Source organism: Pristis pectinata, chromosome 3 (genome assembly GCF_009764475.1).
Source record: "Pristis pectinata isolate sPriPec2 chromosome 3, sPriPec2.1.pri, whole genome shotgun sequence".
NCBI classification, from domain to species: Eukaryota; Metazoa; Chordata; class Chondrichthyes; order Rhinopristiformes; family Pristidae; genus Pristis; species Pristis pectinata.
This window is the reverse complement of record NC_067407.1, coordinates 78,629,188-78,652,922: the sequence shown is the minus strand read 5'-3', so window position 1 is coordinate 78,652,922 and position 23,735 is coordinate 78,629,188. Positions and strand designations below refer to the sequence as shown.

Genomic DNA, 23,735 nt, shown 5'->3' with positions numbered 1-23,735 from the left:
ATCTGGAGGAAAAAGACTCTGCTGCAGCAACTCAGCAGGTCAAGCAGCAGCATCTGTGGAGGCAGAGGGGTGGTCATGACCTGAAACGTTGACCATCCCTTTGCCTCCACAGATGCTGCCTGACTTGACTCCCTCCAGCAGTCTGTTTATTAATACAGAAGGAAATCCATCATCAAATACCTCCAAGCCTTGTGTTCTCGGCTCACTTCTCTGGTTACCTTGAGCTGTCCACCATGATCTTTGCCTCCAACCAGTGCTAAGAGTAAATGAGCAGCTTAAATTAAGCAAAAGTGCTAAAGCCATTTTTCTAAAATCTGAGCAAGAGAGATCTTCAGACAATTTCTTTACCTTGCACTTGATTGTAAATTATTAATGGCACTAGCCACTAGTTTGATCGAATTTCATTTGAATACAAGTCCCACTTTAAGTCGTCAGTCTGTTCCAACACTTCCCCATGTATCTGCAGATTACCGGTTATTTATAACCTGAAATTGGAACCCACTTCTTTCCACCCTGTAAATTTTCCATGGGCAAATACACATCTAAGCATCAGGGTTTCTTCCCACTCCCAGCATGTTATTCCTAGTGTACTGTTTTCTGCTGTGTTGTATGTCTTTGCTCATTTGGGCAATAAACTTTTGAACTGTTTCACCACTCAATACATGCCCATCTAACTTCCTGCTTTATTGTACAAAGATATTCTATGTACAGTGAAGAACACTTTGTGAATCTCAATGTCCAACAATGGAGCTATACACTGCAGTTGAGTTTGCCACGTAAAACTGAATTGCCTCTTTTGAATATCACCAATGTCTTTCAGCTTTTGGCAAACATAAGACCACGCCTGTTATGAAAGTCAGCCATGCCATTTGAGGGAAAAGTTTGTTTACACAGTGAGGTTGATATCTGGAGCTTTTTGCAAAAGCAGGTGGAGTTGGATACCATCACTTCATTTAAGAGATGTTTGGACAGGCACTTGAATGGGCAAGGCATAAAATGTTGTGGACCTAGTGCAGGCGAATGGGATTAGAGTAGATGGGCAGAAAGGTCAGTATGGATGTGGTGGGCCAAAGGGCCCGTTTCTGTGCTGTATGACTCTGTCGCAATTCTACACACTAGAAATCAAATGCACCTTTTTTCTATTGGCCTTGAATATAATTTGCTCCGCACAGCTCTCTGTGGTAGAAAATTCATGACCCTCAGGCACAGCTTTGTGGGCTGAAGGGCCTGAATTGTGCTGTAGTATTTCTATGTTCTCGGGGAAAACTCCTCCCACCTCCGTCTTAAAAGGGTGACCCCTTATTCTGACCTTTACACTCACTCTTCTCCCCCTGTGCTCCCCCCCCCAAAAAGCCTATATTCCCTCATGAGGTGAAACATCTTGTTCGCATCTAACTTGTTAAGCTCCCTCAGAATCTGGTGTGCTTTAATAAAATCTTCTAAATACCACTGGCTGTAGGCACAACCTTTCTTCATTTGTCAGCTCCAATATCTCATGGAAGTCTGCTGTGTAAATTGGCTGCATGTTTCCTCTTTGACAACACAACAAAAGCAACCAAGCACTCAAATTTAGAAATGGGTGATTGTGCTTTTGATATGTAATGGTTAATGATGTGAAATTGTTTTTGTCACACTAATTGTGATTGAGAAGTGAATATCTTCGAAGAATGATTCAGCACAGAAGGCCAGTGCCTATTCTTTATTCTTAAATCTAAGCAAATTAGTCCCAATCTTCTGCATTTCCCCTCAGCCATCTAATTGTTTTCCTTTCAAGTTTCTGTAATTCTCGATGTTATTACCGGAAGCAGTAATAACATTTATGATGGTGAATTCCAGATTAAATTGCAAGTGTTTTTTAAAGTTTCCTATGGCTCTGCTAGTTATTTTGCCAGTTGCCTGGAATCTTTGACCCTTGTTCAATAAGCCTTCTGCCACGGGAAATGCTTTGAAAGAGTAACCAAAGAAAAACCACTTCATGATTTTGAACTTCACAAGAACTACCTCTTGATCTCTTCTGCTGTAAGGTGTCCTGGAGATTCTCCCTCCCTAATGTTATTCTATAAAATTCCTGCATTTATGCCTGTATGTCTTTAGTGTGGGTGCCTAGAATTCAACACATCGAGATCTAGCTTTTTTTTGTATAGTATGGCCTTGTACAATTTCTTTGCTTTTTTTTCCCTTCACTCGTCTGTTAATCTGAGTCCCAATAAACTTCAAAATTTTTTGTACAGATAACCCCATCACTGTTTCTGCACTCCCTCTAGTTTGTTGTCTTCTCTCTCATTCTTCCTACCAAAATGTATCACTTCACAATTGTTGTGCACTCCCTTTCATTTGCCTTTTTGTCATTCATTTCACAAGTTCCTATCTTCCTGCCGTTGATTTAAATGCATGGATTGTTGACTGAGTTTTATCATCTGAAAGTCTGTCTTGTATTACTGAAGTCCGGGGTACTTTTACCAAAAATTGTGGGCCTTGTATAGACTCCAAGGTGTGCACGTTTTAGTCTGAAAACAGCTGTTCACCAATACTGTAATTTCTTTCCCTTAGACAGTTTTGTATCCATGCTGCCCTTTAATCCCATTAGCTTTAAATCTGTTGCCAAGTTTGCCCATGTATCCTGTGCTTTTATCTCTGCAGTTAGATCTAGGTAGATTTGGTCTTAAGGAGCAGCTGGCCATCGGGCACATGCAAGCTGCTGCAATCTTTGCGGAGGGGCAAAGGTAAGTGAACCTGAAGCTAATTTGGGAAATGGTCAGGATGGTAGTTTTGTGCATCTTCCTGTTTGAAGGTATTGTGATCCCATCTCAGTCACCTATGGATAAGTGAAGTCCAGATGAAATTGCCCGAATCAGTTCTGTACAGCTTATGAATAGTTGGATTCTTTCTTTCAAATCATTAGTACATTTGAGTTGCAAGATTCCAGGACTAAAATGGATCAGCTCCGTGCTAGCAAACATTTTTATCCATCTGGGCAACTATTGCAGAGTGATGGCTATGTTCAGATAAAGTGCAATCCCTTGAGTAGATCCCTGACTAAAACCACAATAATATCTTAATCTCAAACTATTGGGCCAACATGATTGTCTTCCCCTTGAACTTGTTTTGAGTTGTTAAGCTAGGAAAGTTCCTCTCCCCCACAATGCCAGAGCCTCTGATTTTGAGCACCACTATCGCTGCTTTCTTTCACCCTCTGCTCCAAAAAAAAAACAAAAGTACATTTTGCTAAATCAGTGCAATCCCTTTTTTATTTTAAAATGTAGGCACTCTTGGATGAGTTGATTGTGCTCCAATTTAACTCTTGTTGTTTTAAATCCACAGGGATGAAATGTGAAGCTTCATCTGTGTGCTCAGAACCTGATATTAATGTGGAGTGGATACCTCCTGTTCTAAATGCTTTGAAAAATGACAGCATTGCAGCTTGTTTTGGACTTGTACACACACACACAAACACACACACTCATACTTAATGATTGGTGTGGAGCAGTGTTCATTTAATAGTTCAACAAACTTGCCTGGGAAAAGAGCTGCAGTAAAGAGTTTAATCAAAAATACATCCAGCACTGGAAGAAGTTTTCCGAGGCTTGGCTTACTTTTTTAACTGGCAAGAGTGAAGCTGCAGCAAGGACGGCCAGCGGATGTGTGGTGTAGCTAGTTTCTTCTCCACCCCCCCGCCCCCAATTGATGTGTGTTCAAATCTAGCACTATTACAACATGCTGTGTGCACTCATGATGCTGCATATGCAAGAGCTTTCTGTATGCAGTCATAACCAAGCACTAAACCCTTAAGATTGTAGTGCACTGTGAGTTGCTGTCAAGATAACCATGTTTCATGTTCCTGAAATCAAGCCTCCCAAGCACTACATGCTGATGGCAGCTACTACACTGTTGACTGTAAAATTGGATTTGGACATATTGATGCTTTCAAACATAGTTTTAAGTTCTGTGCTGCTATTCCACAATTTTATTGCTTCACGGTTGAATGTAGTGAAAATATAACCCTTGCTGTAGGAGCTCTTGACATTATGAATTGCAGTTAAATTTCCTCAATGTATGCATTTATTGCTTTGCCAAATAAATTTTAGTGGATGGATTGATTTGTATTTTTTTTTTGAAAATGCATTATGGGGGGAGGAGGGAAGATGAGAAAGGGGGGTTAAAACAGTATACATTACAGAACTGCCAAATTTGGTTTTCTGCCACTTGACAACAAATGCTCCTTTGTCAGTATTCCCTGCTGTTCCCAACTCTCACATTCACCAACCCTTAACTATTCATTCTAAACAAATGGATGACCCTGGTGGGCTCATTTGCCTCCATCTTACAGTCCTTTTAACCAGTTTCCCATCTTTTTTTCTCATTTTGCCAAGTCCATGTTGTTGTCTGTCAACAGAGAAGTAATTACAAGATGTTGAGGCTCCCTGATCTTTCGCAGTTGCTTTTTTTTAAAAAAAACACGAGGGCCCTTGAGCCTGCAAATTACCTCAAACAAGGAGTTCACAGTTGGCTTTTTAAAAAAAAAGTCAAGAGAATTGGAAGTGTTAGGACTGTACATGGAGCAGGACACTTCCTAACTGTTTAAGTCCTTGTTTTATTCGTGGTACTCAGTATCTTACCCTCAGTTGGTGTTCAAAGTTTTTTGGTTTCTCTGGATTTCCAATCTAGACACTTACCTGCTTGGAATATGTGTTTATTGCACTGTGGTACTGTTTTTTCTGGATGAGAGATTTAACTGATGCCTTCTCTGCCCTCTGCTGGTTGTGAATATCTTTTTTTTCTTTTCAAAACAGAAGGGCAGCTCTCCCAGTGCCTGGGCCCAAGTTTATTGTACCTATTCCAGATTTCCCTGAATAGTGGCTTTGTCATTAAAGCTTGCTTCTGAAATGTTGCACTGTCACATTGTGCACTGCAGGTAGTGACCCTTGAATCTAATAATAACCCATGGGCTTTTGAAAGATCTGGCACTCTTCACATTTTCAAGTCTTGCCATAATGATTAATTTTTGTCCTGGATCATCATCAAATTCAGGGGTGTATGCTGATGACCAAGGCTAAAAGAAGGTGCCAATGGAAATCTGGACAGCTTTTCTCAACTGCTAAATCTTCTGAATTGATTTTCCAATCACAAGGCTGAGCAAGCTGATGGTATTTAGCACTTAGTTCAATCTTCTGGCAGGAAGCATGGTCATATAGTAGCAGTTTTGTACAAGGTAGGTTTCAGCCACAAGCTACATGGAAGGTAGTCACCAAAGCTCTTGTGCCTCTTGTACAATACAATTCCCATTCATTAGGCAGAAATTTCAAAGCAACAATAGCTCAGATTACTTTATGGGTCTCAAAAGTGCACTCTAGTTCCAGGGCTCACTAGTCTTGGAGACATTTCCAACACCTGAAGAACTAGTCAGAGTATACACTTGGAAAGCTGTCACTAATTTCCAAGTATGGAACTTGAATCCTTCATAGTACAGCCCAGGAACAGGCCCTTTGGCCCACCATGTCTGTGCTGACCATGATGCCAATCTAATCCCATCTGCCTGTTTTGAATGCCTCTTAAATGTTGCTATCATATCTGCTTCTACCACCTCCCCTATCAGCTTGTTCCAGGCACCTACCACTCTGTAGAAAACTTTCCCCCTCACCTTAAACCTATGCCCTCCAGTATTGACATTTCACCCGGGGGGGGGGGGGAGACTACATTTTGCCAGCTGCTCACGCCAACTCTGCTAATTTGCACAACTGGGTTGTGTAACCAGTGTTCAAATGGAACTCAGCTCAGACATTTTCTTAAATGTGATAAGATTCTCCATTGCAGTCTACTTCCAACTCTGACATTGTCCATCTGCCTCTGCTTTTTTGTGATCTAGTTGTTCCAAATCACCTCTGGCCAACACCCCCACCTATGCAAACTCATTTTTAAAACTCCCCTACCTTGCACCTAAAGCAATGGCATCCTTCCAGTGATGCAAGATATTGGAAAGGCAGCTTTTGAACCTGGGCAAGACCCAATTGCAGGCTGCATTTCCACTAATGCCTCACTAAACCTATTCCAGAAAAGGTAGGTATCTGCTATGTGTGCCAAACTGAAAGTGTCATCAGCAGATGTAGGGTGATCTTTATTTCTGCGGCTTTGCTTATGGCACTGCTGTTTATGATGGAGCTGTGAAAGCCACTGATTGATAAGAGTGGGCATCCCTACCCACAGTTGACATTTTCTTCTGACGTCAACCAGTTTCCCCGGATATCATAGTGTTTCATATACCTCTTTCCAACCTCCTTAAAAGGGCACTTTGAGCAGCTTGCAGGTCGGAGTTATACAGCACAGAATGCAGGCCCTTTAGCCCAACTCCTCTACACTGACCAATTTGGCCAACTCAGCTAGTCCAGTTTGCCTATTTCCCTCTAAAACTTTCCTATCCATGTACCTGTCCAAATGGCTTTTAAACGTTGTCAGTGTACCTGCATCTACCACTTCCTCTGGCAGCTCATTCTGTATGCCTACCACCATCTGCCTCTCAGTTCCCTTTTAAATCTTTCCCCCCTCACTTTAACTCTTTATTCCCTCACCCCATAAGGTATGCCTCTGGGGATATAATCATCTTTCATCCCATACACATGTCAAAGCCAGCAAAATCAGAGGGATGATTATGCTGGAGCTGTTTCCCTTCCATGCGATGTCAAGAATGCACCATGGGCGATAAAGGCAGAAGCTGATTCTATTTTCTTGGCCCCTGCAGTCCATATTCCACTACCATGCTAAGCAATGTGCCAAGATTGTAGTAATTGTTTCTAGTCACCCAACTGTGCAAGGAGCCTCAACTTAAAAGTGCTTGGTTCAATGTTTACATTCTGACTTTATGTTAAATTGTTGCTTTGAAGCTGACACAAAGGCTCACACCATTGTGGTATTCTGAACTTGTGTTACCAGGCTACCAGAAGGTCAGAGACTATATGTGTTGCAGCAGCTGCCTCACTCTGCAACTCGATGGCTATTCCACCACGTAAAGAACAACTCAGGAGTGGGCTTTAGACAAGACTTGAGACCCAATGTGAGTAAATGGGAGTAGTGTAGATAAGTACAGTGGGTGCTACTGACATGGTAAGCTAAAGGGGCTGTTTCTTTGCTCCATGACTTTATCTATGCCCTACATACTAGCAGTGTGCTGGTTAACCATCACTTCCCAAGACAACCAGAATATCTTTTTAAAAGATACTCAAATGCAGTGGTTTCAGCTGTGATGTGAAGCAAATAACATTAGATATTCAGAACTAGAGTCACACTGGGCAAATGCCATTTATTTAGGAGCCCAGGACTGTTGATATCAGTGGAATCTTTAAAGAGGAAGCCCTTCTGATATTACCAAGTTCAACAGTTTGTGCACAGCATAAACTAATGCACCTGCCAGCCAAACAACAACTACCTAAATTTTGTGCAGTTTGCAGAATAGTATTTTAATTGCAAATCCCTCAATTTTCCACATTCCTGCCACGGATTTCCCAAATGCTGCCAAGTAATCCCAGGGAAGAAGTAGAGCAGCTGGTGATACTAACACTTGCACAAATCTACCTTAAAACATGGGAAGGGATGGAGCAAACTGCTGGCAGCATTGGCAATAGGGGAAGCAGAGATGTGTGTCCCCAGGCTGAAGATGCAATGGACATGGGGAAACCCAATGATGCTTCATGGTGGCAGGGAACCTTTTGGGCAATGGGATGGAATGGGTGGAGCTTCTTATTAAAAGGAGCAAACCTCTTCTGAACGACAGGAGGAATTTAAGAGTTTCAGTACAAGGCAATGAGTAAGAAATATCTTACCGACAAGGCTGCTTAGAAGTACATCACTGTAGCAACAGAGCTAGTTTGGTCTCAAACTGGCTTTGACATAAGGCCCAACATGTCAGATTTGCCAGTGTGAATAGGAAGGAATAAAATTGAAGAGTTCTACACTGATCCACATAACCATTTAAATAAACACATACACACAGAGATTGAATTGTTTCACATTGCCACGATGATCATGAGGAGAAGGAGGAGGAGTTACACTTGTACCATTCGGTGTCACAGGTACATGCCATTGATCAGATAGTCCGACTCCTCAGACGTGATGGGCCGAACCTTCTTCAGCTTGCGTTTCACCAGCTGCAACCGGCAGATGATCATCAGCAAGAGCAGGGCAGTGATGGCAAGTCCCAGGGCCAAAGGCAGCACTGCTCCTGCAAGGCAAGTTCAGTCACAGTCAGGTTCCTGCACACCCTTTGATGTAACAAAGGTTGGGAGGGGGAAGGGAGAAGAGTCTCTCACCAGGCAGAGCAGGGAAGGGGTTATAATGGGAAGTGGAAGGGGTTGGAAGGAAATGTATTGGGGGAAGAATGGGGATTTCAGGTGAGCCAGATTTCAGCAAAGGTAGAAATTTGTGGGGAGAGGGTTCATTGGGTGAGGGGGAATGTCATGTCCTTGTGTTATGGAGATGATAGGCAGGTGTGTTCTACGTGGAGTTTACAGGAGACCCTCTCCACCCCTCTCACATTCCCCAACAAACACAGTTTCTTCTCCATCATACATGTGGCAGATGCCACACTTCCACATCAAAACCAGACCCCTGCCCACCCCACAGAGCTTCTGCTCCCCCGTGTGGCCTCAGTAATTCTCCCCACCCCCCACCCCTACCCCTACCCCACACAACAACTGCCCCAAAACACTCGGACACACTGCTGATCAATTATTTTGACTGTTTTCAGGTAGTGGTGGAAGCTGATTCAATAGCTTCCAAAGGCTGGGGTATTGTTATAAAAAAAGAAAAATTTTGTAGAGCTACATTAAAAGAGGAAATGAGTGGGAGCAAATGCACAGCTCCTTCATTTGATGTATGATCCTCTTCTGATTCCTAACTATAGTCCCATAATTCAGTAACTAGGCAAATAGTGCGCCCTCCAACCAACAGTACTCAACATCGCCCTCTAAGCAAAACTCACAGAACTGCAGTAAGTCCCAATGCCCCCGAGTCCAAATTGGTGTCTTATTCACATCTGGGTTGAGGAATTCCATGATTCTGTGGAAATTTGTGTCTAGTGATAAGGATTACACACTCTCTGGCACACACACATGCACACAAAAAATGGCAGAAACTGGAAATCTAAATAAAAACAGAAAATGCTATAAACAAATCAGCAGATCCAGCAGCATCTATGGGAAGAGAAACTGAACTAATGTTTCAGGTTGAAGACCCTTCACCTGTGTTTCTCTTCCCACAGATGTGGCCTGGCCTGTTGAGTATTTTCAGCATTTTCTGTTTTTAATTTCAGACAGACACATGCACACACAGACACAGATGTGTGACTGACCTGACTCTGGGAGCGGATGACCTCCTTTCCTGTGGTCTATCATGACGTCATCTTTACCTGTCTGAGCTGAGCTCGTCACTGGAGTGCCATTTTCTGAACAAACATTGGAAAACAAGTTCAGTAGTAGGTTTGTGCCTCTACACAATAAAACAGCTTACGGATTGGGGACGTACAGAGATGATGCAATGAGAATGCGGAAAGACAGCCAAAAACTGATATAGCAGAGGTAATGAAATGTGAACAGGGAGAAATATGCAGCACACCCAGAAATTTATACAGCAGTAGTAATGCACTGGAAATGAGGTTTTGGGGGGGGGGGGGGGAGGAATGTTTACCTTGTGCTAATGTCACATATAACACGTCACCCCTTTTATCTGCTCTTTATCTGATAAAACCATGAGCAGTAACATTGAGTTGTCAGTCCTGCCCCTATCATCCACATTCCTGCGATGGCCATAATGTCACACTTCCATGTGTCAATCAGCTCATCTCTGCCTTATTCACTGTACCCCCTTTGTATTTAAGTTTTTCCCTGAAGTGGAGAAGGTTGAAGGGTGACCTTATCGAGGTGTACAAAATCATGAGGGGTATAGATAAAGTGAATGGTCACAGTCTTTTTCCCAGGGTAGAAGAGTCCAAAACTAAAGGGCATGGGTTTAAGGTAATAGGGGAAAGATTCAACAGGGAACCATGGGGCAACTTCTTCACACAGAGGTTGGTGGGTATATGGAACGAGCTGCCAGAGGAAGTGGTAGAGGTGGGTATAATTATGGCATTTTAAAGGTATTTGGACAGGTACATGGATAGGAAAGGTTTAGAGGGTTATGGGTCAAATCAGACAAATGGGACTAGCTCAGTTAGGTAACTTGGTCAGCATGGACTAGTTGGGCCAAAGGTCCTATTTCTGTGCTATACTCTAATGCACATCGAGGGGAGTATTTACCTTGTGATTCTGCACAATGAGTCTTGCAGTCCAGCTCCTGTAGAAAGTTATTCCGATTGCCCTTGCACCCACCATAGGTGAAATGATTGCAGGTACCTGAGGTGCTATCAAAATACCAGCGTAGGAAATTGCCTTCACAGGGACCCGTAGTAGGAGGAGCCAAGCAATAGTCTGCAAACAGAAATAAACAGCTTGCTTTTATGCAGCACATTTAATGTCCTAAAAGGTACTAAGGTGTTTCATACAAACATGGAGCCTTAAGTAGTAATTGGGTCAACCTGGATAAAGAAGAGGGTTAATAGAGCATTTTAAAGGAAATGAGAGGTTTAGGGAGAGAGTTGAATGCCATTGGAGAGGGCAAAGAAAATTGGGGGAGCAGAAGAGACCACTGAAGGAATGATGGGATGTACAGCTGGAGGACTGACAAACATAGGGGGCAGTGAGGCTGTGATTTTAAAAGTGAGGTGTTAACAGACTGAGAGTTACCTTAGGCCAGTGTATCTAAGGAGTGAAAAGGGAATGGGACTTTGGGCTAGATGGAACGTGGGTGGCACAGTTTGGGATGAGTTCAAATTTATGTAAAGTGCAAAATTGGCCAAAAAGGTCAAGTTTGGATGTGAAAAAGAAGGGTCTCACAGTTTACAAGGAGATGAGTTCAGTGGGGCTGGAGCAGGCAGAAACAATGGGCATTCCAGGGCAGTTTGGTTTGTGAATCTTGGGTAGGAGATAAAAACGAGTCATGTGGGGTTGGGGAATAATGAAGTTGGAGGCTGTGGGGAAGAGATCTCCGGAGGTGATTTTGGATGTGAAAAAAAATGCTCATACATACGAGGGTTCCAGCAACAAACTAGCACACCCAGAAGTGTTCTGTCATTAATCCCTGCTCCCTTTTTTTTCCACTCATCCTTGATAACATGAGAGATGTTGAAAGCCCATTCTCATCTTCCCTTTGACAAGATGACAGTGAACTATCCTGAACTATGCAGGGACGGCGCTGTTAGGCAAGAAATTCCAGAATTCTTACCCCACGATCCTGTGAAGCCCCATAAGATTTTTCTATGTTTCAGTGCAATCACATTTCATTTTTCTGAGCTCTAGAGAATGAAGAACTGGTCTGTTTAATCTCTCTTCACTGATTCCTAGGATGGGGCAGGTGAAGCCTCATTACACTTCCTCTTTCACAGGTATGTTCTTCCTCAGACAGGGAGTCCAGACCTCAGCACAATAACCTCAGTGTTGTCTCACCAAGACCCTCTATAACTACATTTAGACACCTTTATACTTTTATGCAAAACCTAGTGCAATAAAGGCTTTGTGTTCCTAATTGCTTGCTGCACTCCACGTAAACTTTCAGTGGTTTGTGTACAAAGTTCCTCTGAACACCATCACCTTTCAGCCTCTCATCATTTAAAAATACACAGCTTTTTATTTTGTGCATGATTGTTCCACATTACATTTCTTTTGCCATGTTCCCCCCACCACCCCCAACTCATTCAGCCTGTCTATATCCCCTGGAAGCCTCTCTTTATCCTCCTCACAATGCTACACAGCTTTGTATCATCCAAATCATTGATATAGATTGTAATCAGCTGAGGCTTCAGCACCAGTCTCTGGGATGTCCCTCTAGTCACTGTCTCCAAACCCAAAAATTACCCATCCATACTCAATTACCCAATTACCAGGTAGCTACAGGCTGGTAAGCCTTTCGTCAGTGGTCTGGATATTACCGGAGAAAATTCTAAGGATAGGATTTATGTACATTTGGAAAGGGCAAGGGCTGATCAGGGATAGTCAGTACGAGTTTGTGCATGGGAAATCCTGTCTCAGTAATTTGATTTGAGTTTTCCCGAGGAGCTGACTAGGAAGCCTTGCAGTAGATGTTGTCTATATGGACATTAGTAAGGTACTTGACAAGATCCTGCATGGTGGGCTGGTCATGGGCACATAGGATCCAAGGCGAGCTGGCTAATTGGATCCAACACTGGCTTGGTTATAGGAGACAGAGGGTAATAATGGTGGAGTGGTAGCAGAGGGTAGCACTTCTGATTGGAAGTCTGTGGCTAGTAGTTTACTGCAAGGATTGGTGCTGAGGCCTTGCTGTTTGTGATATATATTAACAATCTGGATATGAATGTTGGGGATATGATTCATAAGTTTACAGCTGATATGAAAGTTGCTGGTGGTGTGGATAATGAGGAAGATTGTGTAAGGTACAGCAGGACACAGATCAGATGGAAAGTTGGCAGAGCACTGGCAGATGGAACTTAATCCCGACAAGTGCTTGGTGATGCATTTTGGGAAGTCAGACATGAGTAGGACATATACAGTAAATGGTAGGGTGTTAAGGAATGTTGATGAACAGAGATACCTTGGTGTTCAAATCCATTGTTCCCCAAAAGTGGTAACACAGGTAGATAGGGTGGTGAAGAAGACATATCATGTGCTTGCCTTCACAGGTCAGGCCAAAGAATACAACAGTTGGGATGTTATATTGCAACTTTGCAAAACACTGGTAAGGCCGCACTTGAAGTGTTGTGTATACTTTTGGTCGCCATGCTACATGAAGGATGTGATTGTGCTGGAGAGAGTGCAGAGAAGATTTACCAGGTTGTTGCCTGGATTGGAGGACTTTAAATATGGGGAGGGATTGAATAGGCTGGGTTTGTTTACCCTGGAGTGAAGGAGGCGGAGGGGTGACCCGACAGAAGTATATGAGAGTATAACAGGCATAGATAGGGTAGGTAGTCAAAATCACTTTTTCCCCCATGATAGGGATATCAAAAACAAGAAGACATAAGTTTAAGGTGAAAGGAAGGAGTTTTAAGGGGGACCTGAGGGGTAAGTTTTTTTTTAATACTGAGAGTAGTTCATATCTGAGACTCGCTGCCAGAGGAGGTGGTGGAATCAGATACAATTATTATGTTTAAGAGGCAATTAGATAGACACTTAAACGTGCAAGGCACAGAAGTACATGGTCCTAATGCGGACAAATGGGAATAGTGTAGATGGGCAAAGGGGTTGGCATGGATGTGGTGGGCTGAAGGGTCTGTTTCTGAGCTCTATGTCTCTTCTGTTAACAATCATTAATCCGCACCACTATATTATTCCCAATCCCACATATTCCAATTTTGCTGAATAACCATTTGTGCAGCAATTCAATTGAAACCCTTCTGAAAGCCTACAACCCTAGTTGCAACTTCAGATAAAAAACTCCACAAGATTTGTTAAACATGATTTCCTTTTCAATAAATCCACATCGACTCTGCCCAGTCCTGTAATTATTTTCTATCTGCCCCACTGCCATTCCTTTAATAGTAGATTCTAGCATTTATCCCTCAACTGATGCCAGGCCATCCTGCCTGCAGCTCCCCATTTTCCCTCTCTCTTCTTTCTTAAATAGTGGAGTTACTTTGGTTATCTTCCAATCTATGGGAACCATTCTAGAACCTATTGTGTTTTACAACACGACAAGGGTGTCCACTATCTTCAGAGCCATCTCTTTCAAACCTTGGGATGCAGGTCTTCAGGTCCCAGGGATTTAAGTCCCATTAATTTCTCCAGTACTTGCTAATGCTACTCAGCTCCTCATCCACTCTAGACTTGTTCTTCTTCACTATTTCCAGGAGGTTTTCTGTAGGTTGTTCCATGAAGATAGAAACAAAGTATTAGTTTCATTCCTATTATATCCTAATCCCCAACACAATTTCTCCTGTCTATAAGGGATCCCCATTAACTTCACCTAATCCTTTCCTTTTTACATTTTGTTTTCATATTTCTGGCTAGTTTACTCTTAGGTTCTACTTACCCTTTATCAGTGTGTTGGTCTTCCCAATGCTTACTCTGACTGTTCTTTTTAGCGACATAATAAGGCTTTTCCTTTGATTTTATACTCTCCTGAACTTCTTGTCTGCCAGGGCTGCACCACTTTTCTTGGACCACTGCTTCAGACTCCAGCACCTGCAGTCTCTTGTGTCTCCATTGGACCATTTTTCCTGTTGTTTTTTTCTGTGCCCATTTAGGATATATATTCGTTGTAAACTACTATTAATTTTAAATGGTTGCCATTCACGTTCATGTTTACAATAAAACCTTTTAATGTAGATTTAAAGCGGGTTTGAGGTTGAACTAAATCACTCTCAACCTTTATAGAAAATACTATCGTATTATGATCGCTCTTCCTGTAATGGTCTCAAAACTAACTCTCATTGCATAATACTAGATCTAAAATAGTCTGTTCCCTCTTTAATTCTGCAACATACTGATTTAGAAAACCACCTCTCATACACTCTGCGAATTCATTCTCCACACAATTACTGCTGATTTGGTTTGCCCATTCTATATGCAAAATCCTCTGTGATTCCTGAATTGTCCTTGTTACATGCATCTCTTATTTCCTGATTTATAGCGTTATAACAGTGTTAATGCCGCAAAACATTCTATTTAGTTATGAGGCCTCTTATTTTTGTATAGAAATTGAGCAGCTTCTCACAGGGTGCAAATATAAAAGAATTTGGGGAATGGGTAGGGGATGCAAGTAACGTCTTCTGAAAAGCTGAATGGTCTTCCTCTGTGTCCTATGATGCTACACACATTGTTGCTCTAATTGTTTTCCCCAAATCAGAGGTGGATAAAATTAGAGGACACAAGTTAAGGGTAATGAGGAAGAGGTGTAGAGGGGATACAATGGAGACCTCCTTCACCCAGAGAGTGGTAAGTGCCTGGAATGCACTGCTTGAGAGAGTGGATGAAGCTGGGTCACTGACAGCATTTAGGAGGTGCAAGTTGAGCACTTGAATCGCCTAGGCACAGAGGGCTATGAACTAAGTGCTGGGTGATGGGATTAATATGGAAGGGTGCCCACTGGTCAGCGTGGACGAGTCGGGCTGAATGGCTTCTTCCCATGCTGTATGATTCTGACTCTGATGGCTTTTTTTACTCGTACCTGGAAGTTGGCCAGTGCTGAGGTTGCCTCTTCCTTCTGCTTTGGATGACTGTGTCATTTCAGACTCGAGATGCTCCACTGGTTTTTGGCTTTCGACTGAATCCTTCTGCAAGCTGTCCCCAAAGGGCCACACAGTACCATCTTGCTCTGAGGCAGCAGCAAGGGTTGTATGGGTCACTGTCTTATGACCTACATTAACTTCAGCAAAAAAAAAACAGCAGTTATGTTAATAATTGTTTGCTCTTTTTTTGCTCCAGTTAATGAACTCAAGGCAAAAGCACCTCGATTCACGTGCTCAAGGTTGTACTTACAGCTCTGGCAGAAGGTTTCATCAGATTTGTCAGGGCACTGGGGAATCCCATCACAAGCCAAAGTGATATCAATGCAACAGCCATCATCACAGATGAACTGGTATCGTGAGCAAACTCCTGTACAGTCTGCAAAAACAATGACATATCAGTAGACCCAACAACATCTTAACATAGGACATAAAACACAGAATAGTACAACACAGGAACAGGTCCTTCGGCCCACAATATCTATGCTGACCATGATACCAATCCAAACTAATCTCATCTGCTTGCACATAGTCTGTATCCCTCCATTCCCTGCCTGGTTATGTGCCTGTCTAATGCCTATTAAACAGTGCTATTGTATTTGCTTTCACCACTTCAGCTGGTGGTGCGTTCAATGCTCTGTGGAAAAAACTTGGAATAAATCTCCTTTAAACTTTCCCTGTCTCGCCTTAAAGGTATGGCCTCCAGCATTTGACACTTCCACCTTGGGAAAAAGGCTGACTACCTACTCTATCTATGCCTCTCTACCCAATCTATGCCTCTCATACTTCTATCATGTCTCTGCTCAGCCTCCAACACTCCAGAGAAAACAATCCAAGTTTGTCCAACCTTTCCTTATAGCCAATACTCTCTAATCCAGGCAGTATCCTGGTGAACCTCTTCTGCATCCTCTCTAAAGCCTCGACATCGTTCCTGTAATGGGGCAACTAGAATTGAACACAGCACTTGAAATGTGGCCTAACCAAAGCTTTGCACAGCTGCCATGTGCCTTTCCAACTTTATTGCTCAACACTGCAAACAATGAAGGCAAGCATGTCATTCGCCCTCTTTACCACCCTATCCTACTGGTGTTGCCACTTTCAGGGAGCTATGGACTTACACCCTGAGATCCCACTGTACGTCAATGCTCCTTATCTTATAATGACACAGGGGACAGCCATTCTGCCTGTCAGATCCATGCCAGCTCCCCAGGAAGCAATCCCAATAGTCCTATTACCCCTCTCTTTTACTTCCCTACTCCCCCTCACACATGTCCATTCAGAAATCTCTTTGATTCTTTTTGCCCCTACACTGAGGGTAATTCCCAACAGCCAATTGACCTATCAGCAAATCTTTGGGACGTGGAAGGAAACCAGAGCATCTTGATGAGATCCACACGGTCATGGAGAGAATATGCAAACTCTACATAGACAGCACTCAAGGTCACAACCAAATCTGGGTCCCTGGAGCTATGAGGCAGCAGCACTAATTGTTGTGCCACAGAGAAATCAGCACTGAAATAATAAATAGGCTGATTTCTCAACTACTGCTGGGGTGGGGAGAATTAGTTCCACATTAACTTACTATTTTAATACCTCTGCACATTCCAAGAGCAATGTTTGAAGTTAAAGAGAGATAATGAGTACAAACTGCTAACTAATTGCACTGTGTTTTCCACTTGTCTTGATAGGTCTCCCAACTTTTTCTGTTCATTAAAGTGAATGGGATTTTTTTTCTCATTCTCAAATAGGGTGCTGATAGCGTGCCTGATACATCGTAGTGTAGCGGTTAGCATAATGCTTTACAGCGCCAGCGACCTGGGTTCAATTCCGGCCACTGTCTGTAAGGAGTTTGTACGTTCTCCCCGTGTCTGCGTAGGTTTCCTCCGGGTGCTCCGGTTTCCTCCCACATTCCAAAGACGTATGGGTTAGGAAGTTGTGGGCATGCTACGTTGGTGCCGGAATCGTGGCGACACTTGAGGGCTGCCCCCTGAACACTCTACGCAAAAGATGCATTTCACTGTGCGTTTCGATGTATGTGTGACTAATAAAGATATCTTATACCAATTAATGTAAATCTCCAGTTTTCCTGAACCATTATAGCAACTGGAAGTGCTGAATAGCTTGCTAGGCCACATCAGAGGCTAATTAATGTCAACCCAATTCATCTGGAGACTAGATTGGGTATAGATGCCGGCTTTCTTACCCAAAGGACATCGCTGAGCCAGCTGGTTTCCAGGTTTGATTCATGGTCATTTTAACTGAGACCATTTTTTTTATTTCCAGACATCTTAAAAGACAGATTTAAATTCTCAATAGCGTGATTTGAACTCAAGTTTTAATTAGTCCAGAGCTCTGGGTTACAGATTCAGCAACATAAACAGTACATCACCATAGTACATTACCAGATAACCATAACTTGAGCTCTACTGACTGGTGTTGCTGATGCCAAAATGAAACAGTGTTAAGCTAGGAGAAGTTGGAGGTGGGAAAAGGTTTAAATTTTAAATTCACATTTATATGGCTTAATGCTGCTGTTATTTGAAAGGACATGAAATTGGCTGTCCAACACGTAGCTGGTATGTAACTCACTTTAAGATACTGGACACAACTCATGTGCTTATGTTGGAAAAAAAACTAGAAAAAATCAAGATGCCAGGAATGTGAAATAAAGGAGAATGACTATTCTTTCCTCAGCTTTCTGCACTGACCCAACAAAGCACAAGGGAACTTTGAGGAAGAGCCCCACTTGATTAAGCAATTTATTCCTTTCTTGCATCAACAATAAACTGAACTACTTTGAATGATTGTCACTACTCCCATTTCTCGGACACCGGGCACTGGTAATAATTCTGATATAACCATCATTGGTTCCTTCCCTATCACCACCCTTTTTGCCTTGTACCATCAGGGGCACTTCAATCACTCTTGCCCTCCAGCCAGTCACAGACCTTATCCAATATTCCTCATTTCTCCTCCCCTTTCCCCTCCACCTCTACTGTTGCTTAAAGGCTACTCGATTTCCAATTTTTCCCACTTCTGATGCATGATCACTTAACTGAAATGTTAACTATTTCACTTGACATAAATGCTGCCTGACTCGTTGAGTGCTTCCTGCACTTTGTTGCATTTGTTGATGGTTAATGCCAGAGATGGCTCTGTAAGAGTAAGCAGTTCTTGTAATCCCGGAGAATAGTGGACCTGTGTGACTTGTGGGGTGAATGCTTTCTGGTCAAGTTCCTTCAAGCAAGAGCTGGGTGTCTCCAGAAATCTGAAGACCACCCTGTACAAGCTGTAGCATCATGTTAATCACAGACAAAGTGGTCTTCTGGACTGGTTTGATTGGCTAAATAGGTCCTTTTCCCTTCATTGACCTGTGTTCTTAACTGGCTTTTCATCTTTTCCAGCAGATTATGTGGTTCTGGATGGGATTGAAAATATCTCTATTTTGTTGCTTAGGACAGCATAACCATGTGGGGCAGAGGCCAGACTTAATGGACTGGAAATCTCCTCTTGTCTCTTATTTTCAAGTGTCTAGATGTAACTCGCCTTGTAATCTGAAGGCTTGTCAAGCACTGGTCTTCAACCAAATGTAGGTATGTGTCCTGTCTTCTCCATTCTTGTCTGGGGTCACTGGTGAGTGGACACCAAATATCTCCAGAGACGGTGGACCTGAACTGGCTTCCAGTCTTTGCTCCTCTCCTTTCTCCAAAGAAAAATATAGGGGAAGATCCCTAGGGATACCCACTGCACAGCCCGACAGTGGGAGCTGTAGTGGAAACCTGCCCCAATCAACCAGATACAGGAATAAACAAAGATGTTGGAGAGGAACTGTAACTGTGACTATTGTGAAGGTGGTGCACTCACACTTTAGGAAGGTCAAGGCCACAGATAGGGTGCAGAATCTCACCAGAATGACACCAGGGATGAAGTATTTTCTTATGCAGAGCAACTGGGATTGTTGGCCTTAGAGTAGGGCAGATTACAGTTTGTAAACAGTAAATAAAGAGAAACCTTCGCCATTGGCAGGAGGGTCAGTCACCAAACGACTGGTAAAATAACTGGTGGGGGGGAGGTGGTGGAATGATGGGGTGAAAATGAGGAGACTTTTGTCATACAGCAATACCCCGCCTGGTAGGGTGCCAGAGGATATCCTGCCTGGTGGGGCACCGGGGGATAGATTTAATAACTTCCAAAGGGAAAACTGGGTATATAGTTGAAAAGGAAAAGATTGCAGGTTATGGGTAGGAATAAATCAGAGACTAACTGGATAACTCTTTCAAAGAGCCTGTACAGGCACAGTGTGCTGAATGTGTAATATATGATTCTATGGTCTTTGTCCCAAAGCTTTACCTAACAAACCTCGGGTGGCTGCGCGGCCAGCTTCTAGCTTCTTTGGCAATCTCAGAATCTGTTTCAATCCCTAATCATTTTCTCCTTGAACTACTGCAGTCTGTGTGCTGATAGATGTAGAAGGACTGGGCTCATTTTCAGCTGTGGCAGATAAGCAGCTCCTACATGAAAACCTGCTAAACATTGGGTGTCTGTGTAATTGCTATCTACTGTACTGTAATCAGATCATCACCAAGGTCTAATATAGCCAGATCACAGCTGGGTTAAGGGGAAGGATGGTGGAGAAGAGTTGCACCGACAGCAGAAACTTGCCTGGGTTAAACTCAGTCTAATACACAGGGTTAACAGTTAAAAGGTGTCTTTACAAATCTGTGTGTGTGAGAAACTAAAAGGGACGGAGAGAGTGTTTGAAGGAGCGTAGGAATGAGGGGCGGTGAGAAAGCAAATGAAAGTGTGTGAGAACAGGAGGGAGTGTGATTATTTATAGAAGTGAGGAGTGACAAGTTTGTGTGTGTGAGGAGGGTGTTCCTGTGTGAAAGAGAGTGAGCATGAAGAGAGGTTGTGTGTATAAAGGTGTAGCTGCTTCTGAGAGTGTGGGGGGGTATGAGAAGAACATGTCAGAGAGCTGCTGACGACTGCATGTGAGTCAGTTTGAGAGAACTGTAGAGTGATACAGCACAGAAACAGGCCCTTCGGCCCGCTAAGTGTGCACCAAACATCATGCACCCATTTTTACACTAATCCTACCCTAACCCACTTTATTCTCCCCACATTCCCCTCAACTCCCTCCAGATTCTACCACTCACCTACACATTAGGGGCAATTTACAGCGGCTAATTAACCTACCAACCTGCGCATTTTTGGGATATGGGAAGAAATCAGAGCACCCAGGGTAAACCCACACGGTCACAGGGAGAACGTGCAAGCTCCATACTGCCAACACCAGAGATCAGGACTAAAATTGGGTCACCTGGGCTGTGAGGCAGCACTCTACTAACAGTGCCAGTGTGCCACCCTGAGATTAGGTTGAGACTTTGCCATGCAATACAAGACAACTGTTTAGCATGGGCTCGGCTCATTCAGTTAGTTTGTAGTTCATTTTCCCAGGTTTGCTGTGCCTGAGTGAATCAGCAGTATCTGGGGAACTGGATCTGATTAATGATAAAGCTGCAAAAAAAAACTAAAAGGCAATGAACTATGCAAACTGCTGGTCACAGAAACACCACAAAATCCAAATGCACAGTGAAACATGTAAATATGTACACATCAGCACATTAAATACACACAGAACAACACAAATGTACCCACCTACTCACACTGCATACCAACATGCAAACATTGCATCTTACAAAAAGCTTGCAAACTGCATCATTCAACTCATGAAGGGTCCTGGATTTGAAACGTTAACTGTTTCTCTTTCCGCAGATGCTGCCTGACCTGCTGAGTGTTTTCAGCATTTTCTGTTTTTATGTCAGTTGAATAAACACACAGACATACATACAGCACAAAAAAACACAAATGTGGCAATGCTCACTGCAGAGCTGATCACACAGAAGGATGGATTTCAATTTCTGGTATACATGTGAGTACATAATTTATAATCCTTTTACTTACATCGAAAACCTTAGGCTAGGAGAAAATGTTTAATAAACAACTATTCCACAGCCTTTGACAAGTTATACTTATGCTCACCCACACTATGCGCGAGAGGGGCAGCAAAACTCTGAAATCCAACACCTAAACTTTATCAACACTGAATTTCCTGATGCCTGAACTCTTCTTGATGAACTCAAAAAGTTCAGAGTAACGAATTCTTCAATTTGAGGGTAAACTGTAAGACAACCCGAGCATTAATTCTGTGCTTAGCTCACCACTAAATATAGACTACATATGGCCAGGTCCACCTCTGTTCCTGAAACCATCACCATAAGAGACTGCAGCAGTTCTAGAAAGCCTAACTGAATCCTTGGGGTGGGGGTGGGGGGCACAGGTGTCTAACGAGAGGGGGATCAACTCGGGAAGTCACAAGACCTACCACCACACATTTTGCCTTTGATCACCTGATTCCTTGCTTTCCCTGGCTCATCAGAAAGTGGGCAGAGAAGTTATCTGATCGACTTATTCTTCTTTTGTCTTCACCTTGATTTTTTTTTCCTCCAAATGATACCCCCTTGATTTTTCTCTCTAGGTTACTCTTTTAACTCCCAGATATAATCACTGTGGATTTGTGACTCTAACTGGGGAAAGGTGATAATGTCTTCAGTGGAGTTAAGTACAAGAATCAATGAAATAACTACCAGAAATTCCCAAATTCCCACAAGCCAAGTACCTATCATTTATGTTGAATTATTAGGGGTCTTTCACCATCACACCAGGAGCTCCCCCCATATTCACAGTTCCTTCTATGCTTCCAGCACAGCATCTAACTGGTCATGAATGTAGAAGCAGATAGCTGTGAGATTTTTGTTCCACCCTCTGGTTTTACCCAGCTTCTCTCTGCAAGCTCCAGTCCGGTGGGAGTGCCTGACCAAACACTTGCTACATGGCGAGGTATACAGAGTACATCCAGCATCCAGGCACAGCAGTATACTGCAACCGTAGAGGGCGTGTAGACTACCTCGCTAGTGGGCTGCTAGTAGTCTGGATGTCAGGAACCTTCAAATTATATTTGTGGGAATTCAGCTGGTTCCTATTTGTGAATTCCATATGCCAGATTAAACCACCCAGAAGTACCTGTCAAGATGCCAAAATAAACAAAAAGTCTAATGGAATGCTGCCAGGGGTCAAGAATACAAAGCAGTGGAAGCTGTACTGAAGTTGGCCAAAGCTCTGGTTAGACCTTTCAGAGTACAGCTTCAGGGAGGGACGGTGTACCTCTGGAGGGGACACAGTGCAAAGTTCCCAGAATGATACTGGAGTTAAAAAGAATTAAACAGGACAGTCTGCAACTCCTTGTGTATAGAAGTTTAAGGCATAAGCTAATATGCATATTTAAAGGAGCTGATATAGTAAATGGAATGATTTACTCCAATGGGTGGCAAGAAAAGCGGGGTCATTTAAGTAAAGGATCAATCATTATCTAACATTATCAAGCTTGATGGGCTAGTCTACTCCTGCTCCTGTGCATGTACAGAGCAACAGGGAAGGGGGTGATGTGTCACCCAAGGGACAAGGCCTGCATTTACCCATGGGTCAACTGACCTGTTGTTTGCTGCTTTGGCGGCATCACAGTCACAGTGACGTTGTCGTTACTCTTTTGTCCAATGGTGTCAGTGACCGACAATTGAATCACATACACTCCCTCTCGTAAACCACTCAACTTCAACATCCCAGGCTGCGGAGACTGAAAGCCAATCAAAATATATAGTCACAAGATTAAACTGCTTCTGTCAAACAGGGATGTTAAGACAATTCCCCGTCTCTCCTCAGGGGTATGGAAGGTGGCTCAGGAAATTCTCCCAGAATCCCACCCAATCTTCATCCAGCACCTCCAAGAAGAATTAGATTATTCATTTACATTGTTTCCCTGTGTGCAGATTGGCTGGTCCACTCCAGGAACCCCAGGCTGACAATCCAGTGCAATACTGGTGCAGGGTTTGTAGATAGAGTGAATTTATTTGGCAGGTTAAACACAATTGACTACCAGGAATAATTTTAGTTAGCTTTCTGGCATATTCTTGAGACATGGTTGGTTCCAAAATCAACACTGAGCTCTATACAGGAAGAAATTAATTCAGGTCTAAAGTTCATTACAGGAAATCCTGCAGATTGTTGGATGGTGTATGAATAATCTTATAGCAATAATTTCCATTTGCAGTTGTACTTTTGATGTAGCAAAAACAATGCAATTCATAAGAGATTTTAAATATTGGCAGTAAGCCACTTAAGCAAGCATAAGAGAAATGTTTAGATAAAGAGGTAGGTTTTAAAGACCATCTTAAATAGCAAAGTGAGATAGATAGGCACAGAGAGCAACTTCCAGAGCTGAGGGCCATGGGGGTTGCCAATGGTGACATGATTAAATTTAGGGATGAAGGGGAGACAACAATTAGAAGAGAGGAGATATATATGGTTTATAGGGCTGGGAGAGATTACAGAGATAGGG

The 23,735-nt window shown here is 42.9% G+C and overlaps 2 protein-coding genes across 2 annotated transcripts in view; one reads left to right on the top strand and one right to left on the bottom strand.

The window, feature by feature from the left end:
- pcmt (protein-L-isoaspartate (D-aspartate) O-methyltransferase) overlaps positions 1 to 4,093 on the top strand; it is a 37,475-nt gene extending 33,382 nt beyond the window's left edge. Inside the window, exon 8 of the mRNA XM_052011014.1 lies at positions 3,322 to 4,093. The gene's annotated coding sequence lies outside the window, so the exon portion shown is untranslated. The remainder of the gene's footprint in view (positions 1 to 3,321) is intronic.
- A 3,181-nt stretch (positions 4,094 to 7,274) lies between these two features.
- The window catches only part of lrp11 (low density lipoprotein receptor-related protein 11), a 28,530-nt gene continuing 12,069 nt past the window's right edge, over positions 7,275 to 23,735 (bottom strand). Inside the window, 6 exon segments of the mRNA XM_052011223.1 lie at positions 7,275 to 8,209; positions 9,338 to 9,430; positions 10,281 to 10,451; positions 15,223 to 15,420; positions 15,534 to 15,659; positions 22,832 to 22,973. Coding sequence (XP_051867183.1) covers positions 8,055 to 8,209; positions 9,338 to 9,430; positions 10,281 to 10,451; positions 15,223 to 15,420; positions 15,534 to 15,659; positions 22,832 to 22,973 — 885 coding nt within the window. The 3' untranslated portion in view covers positions 7,275 to 8,054.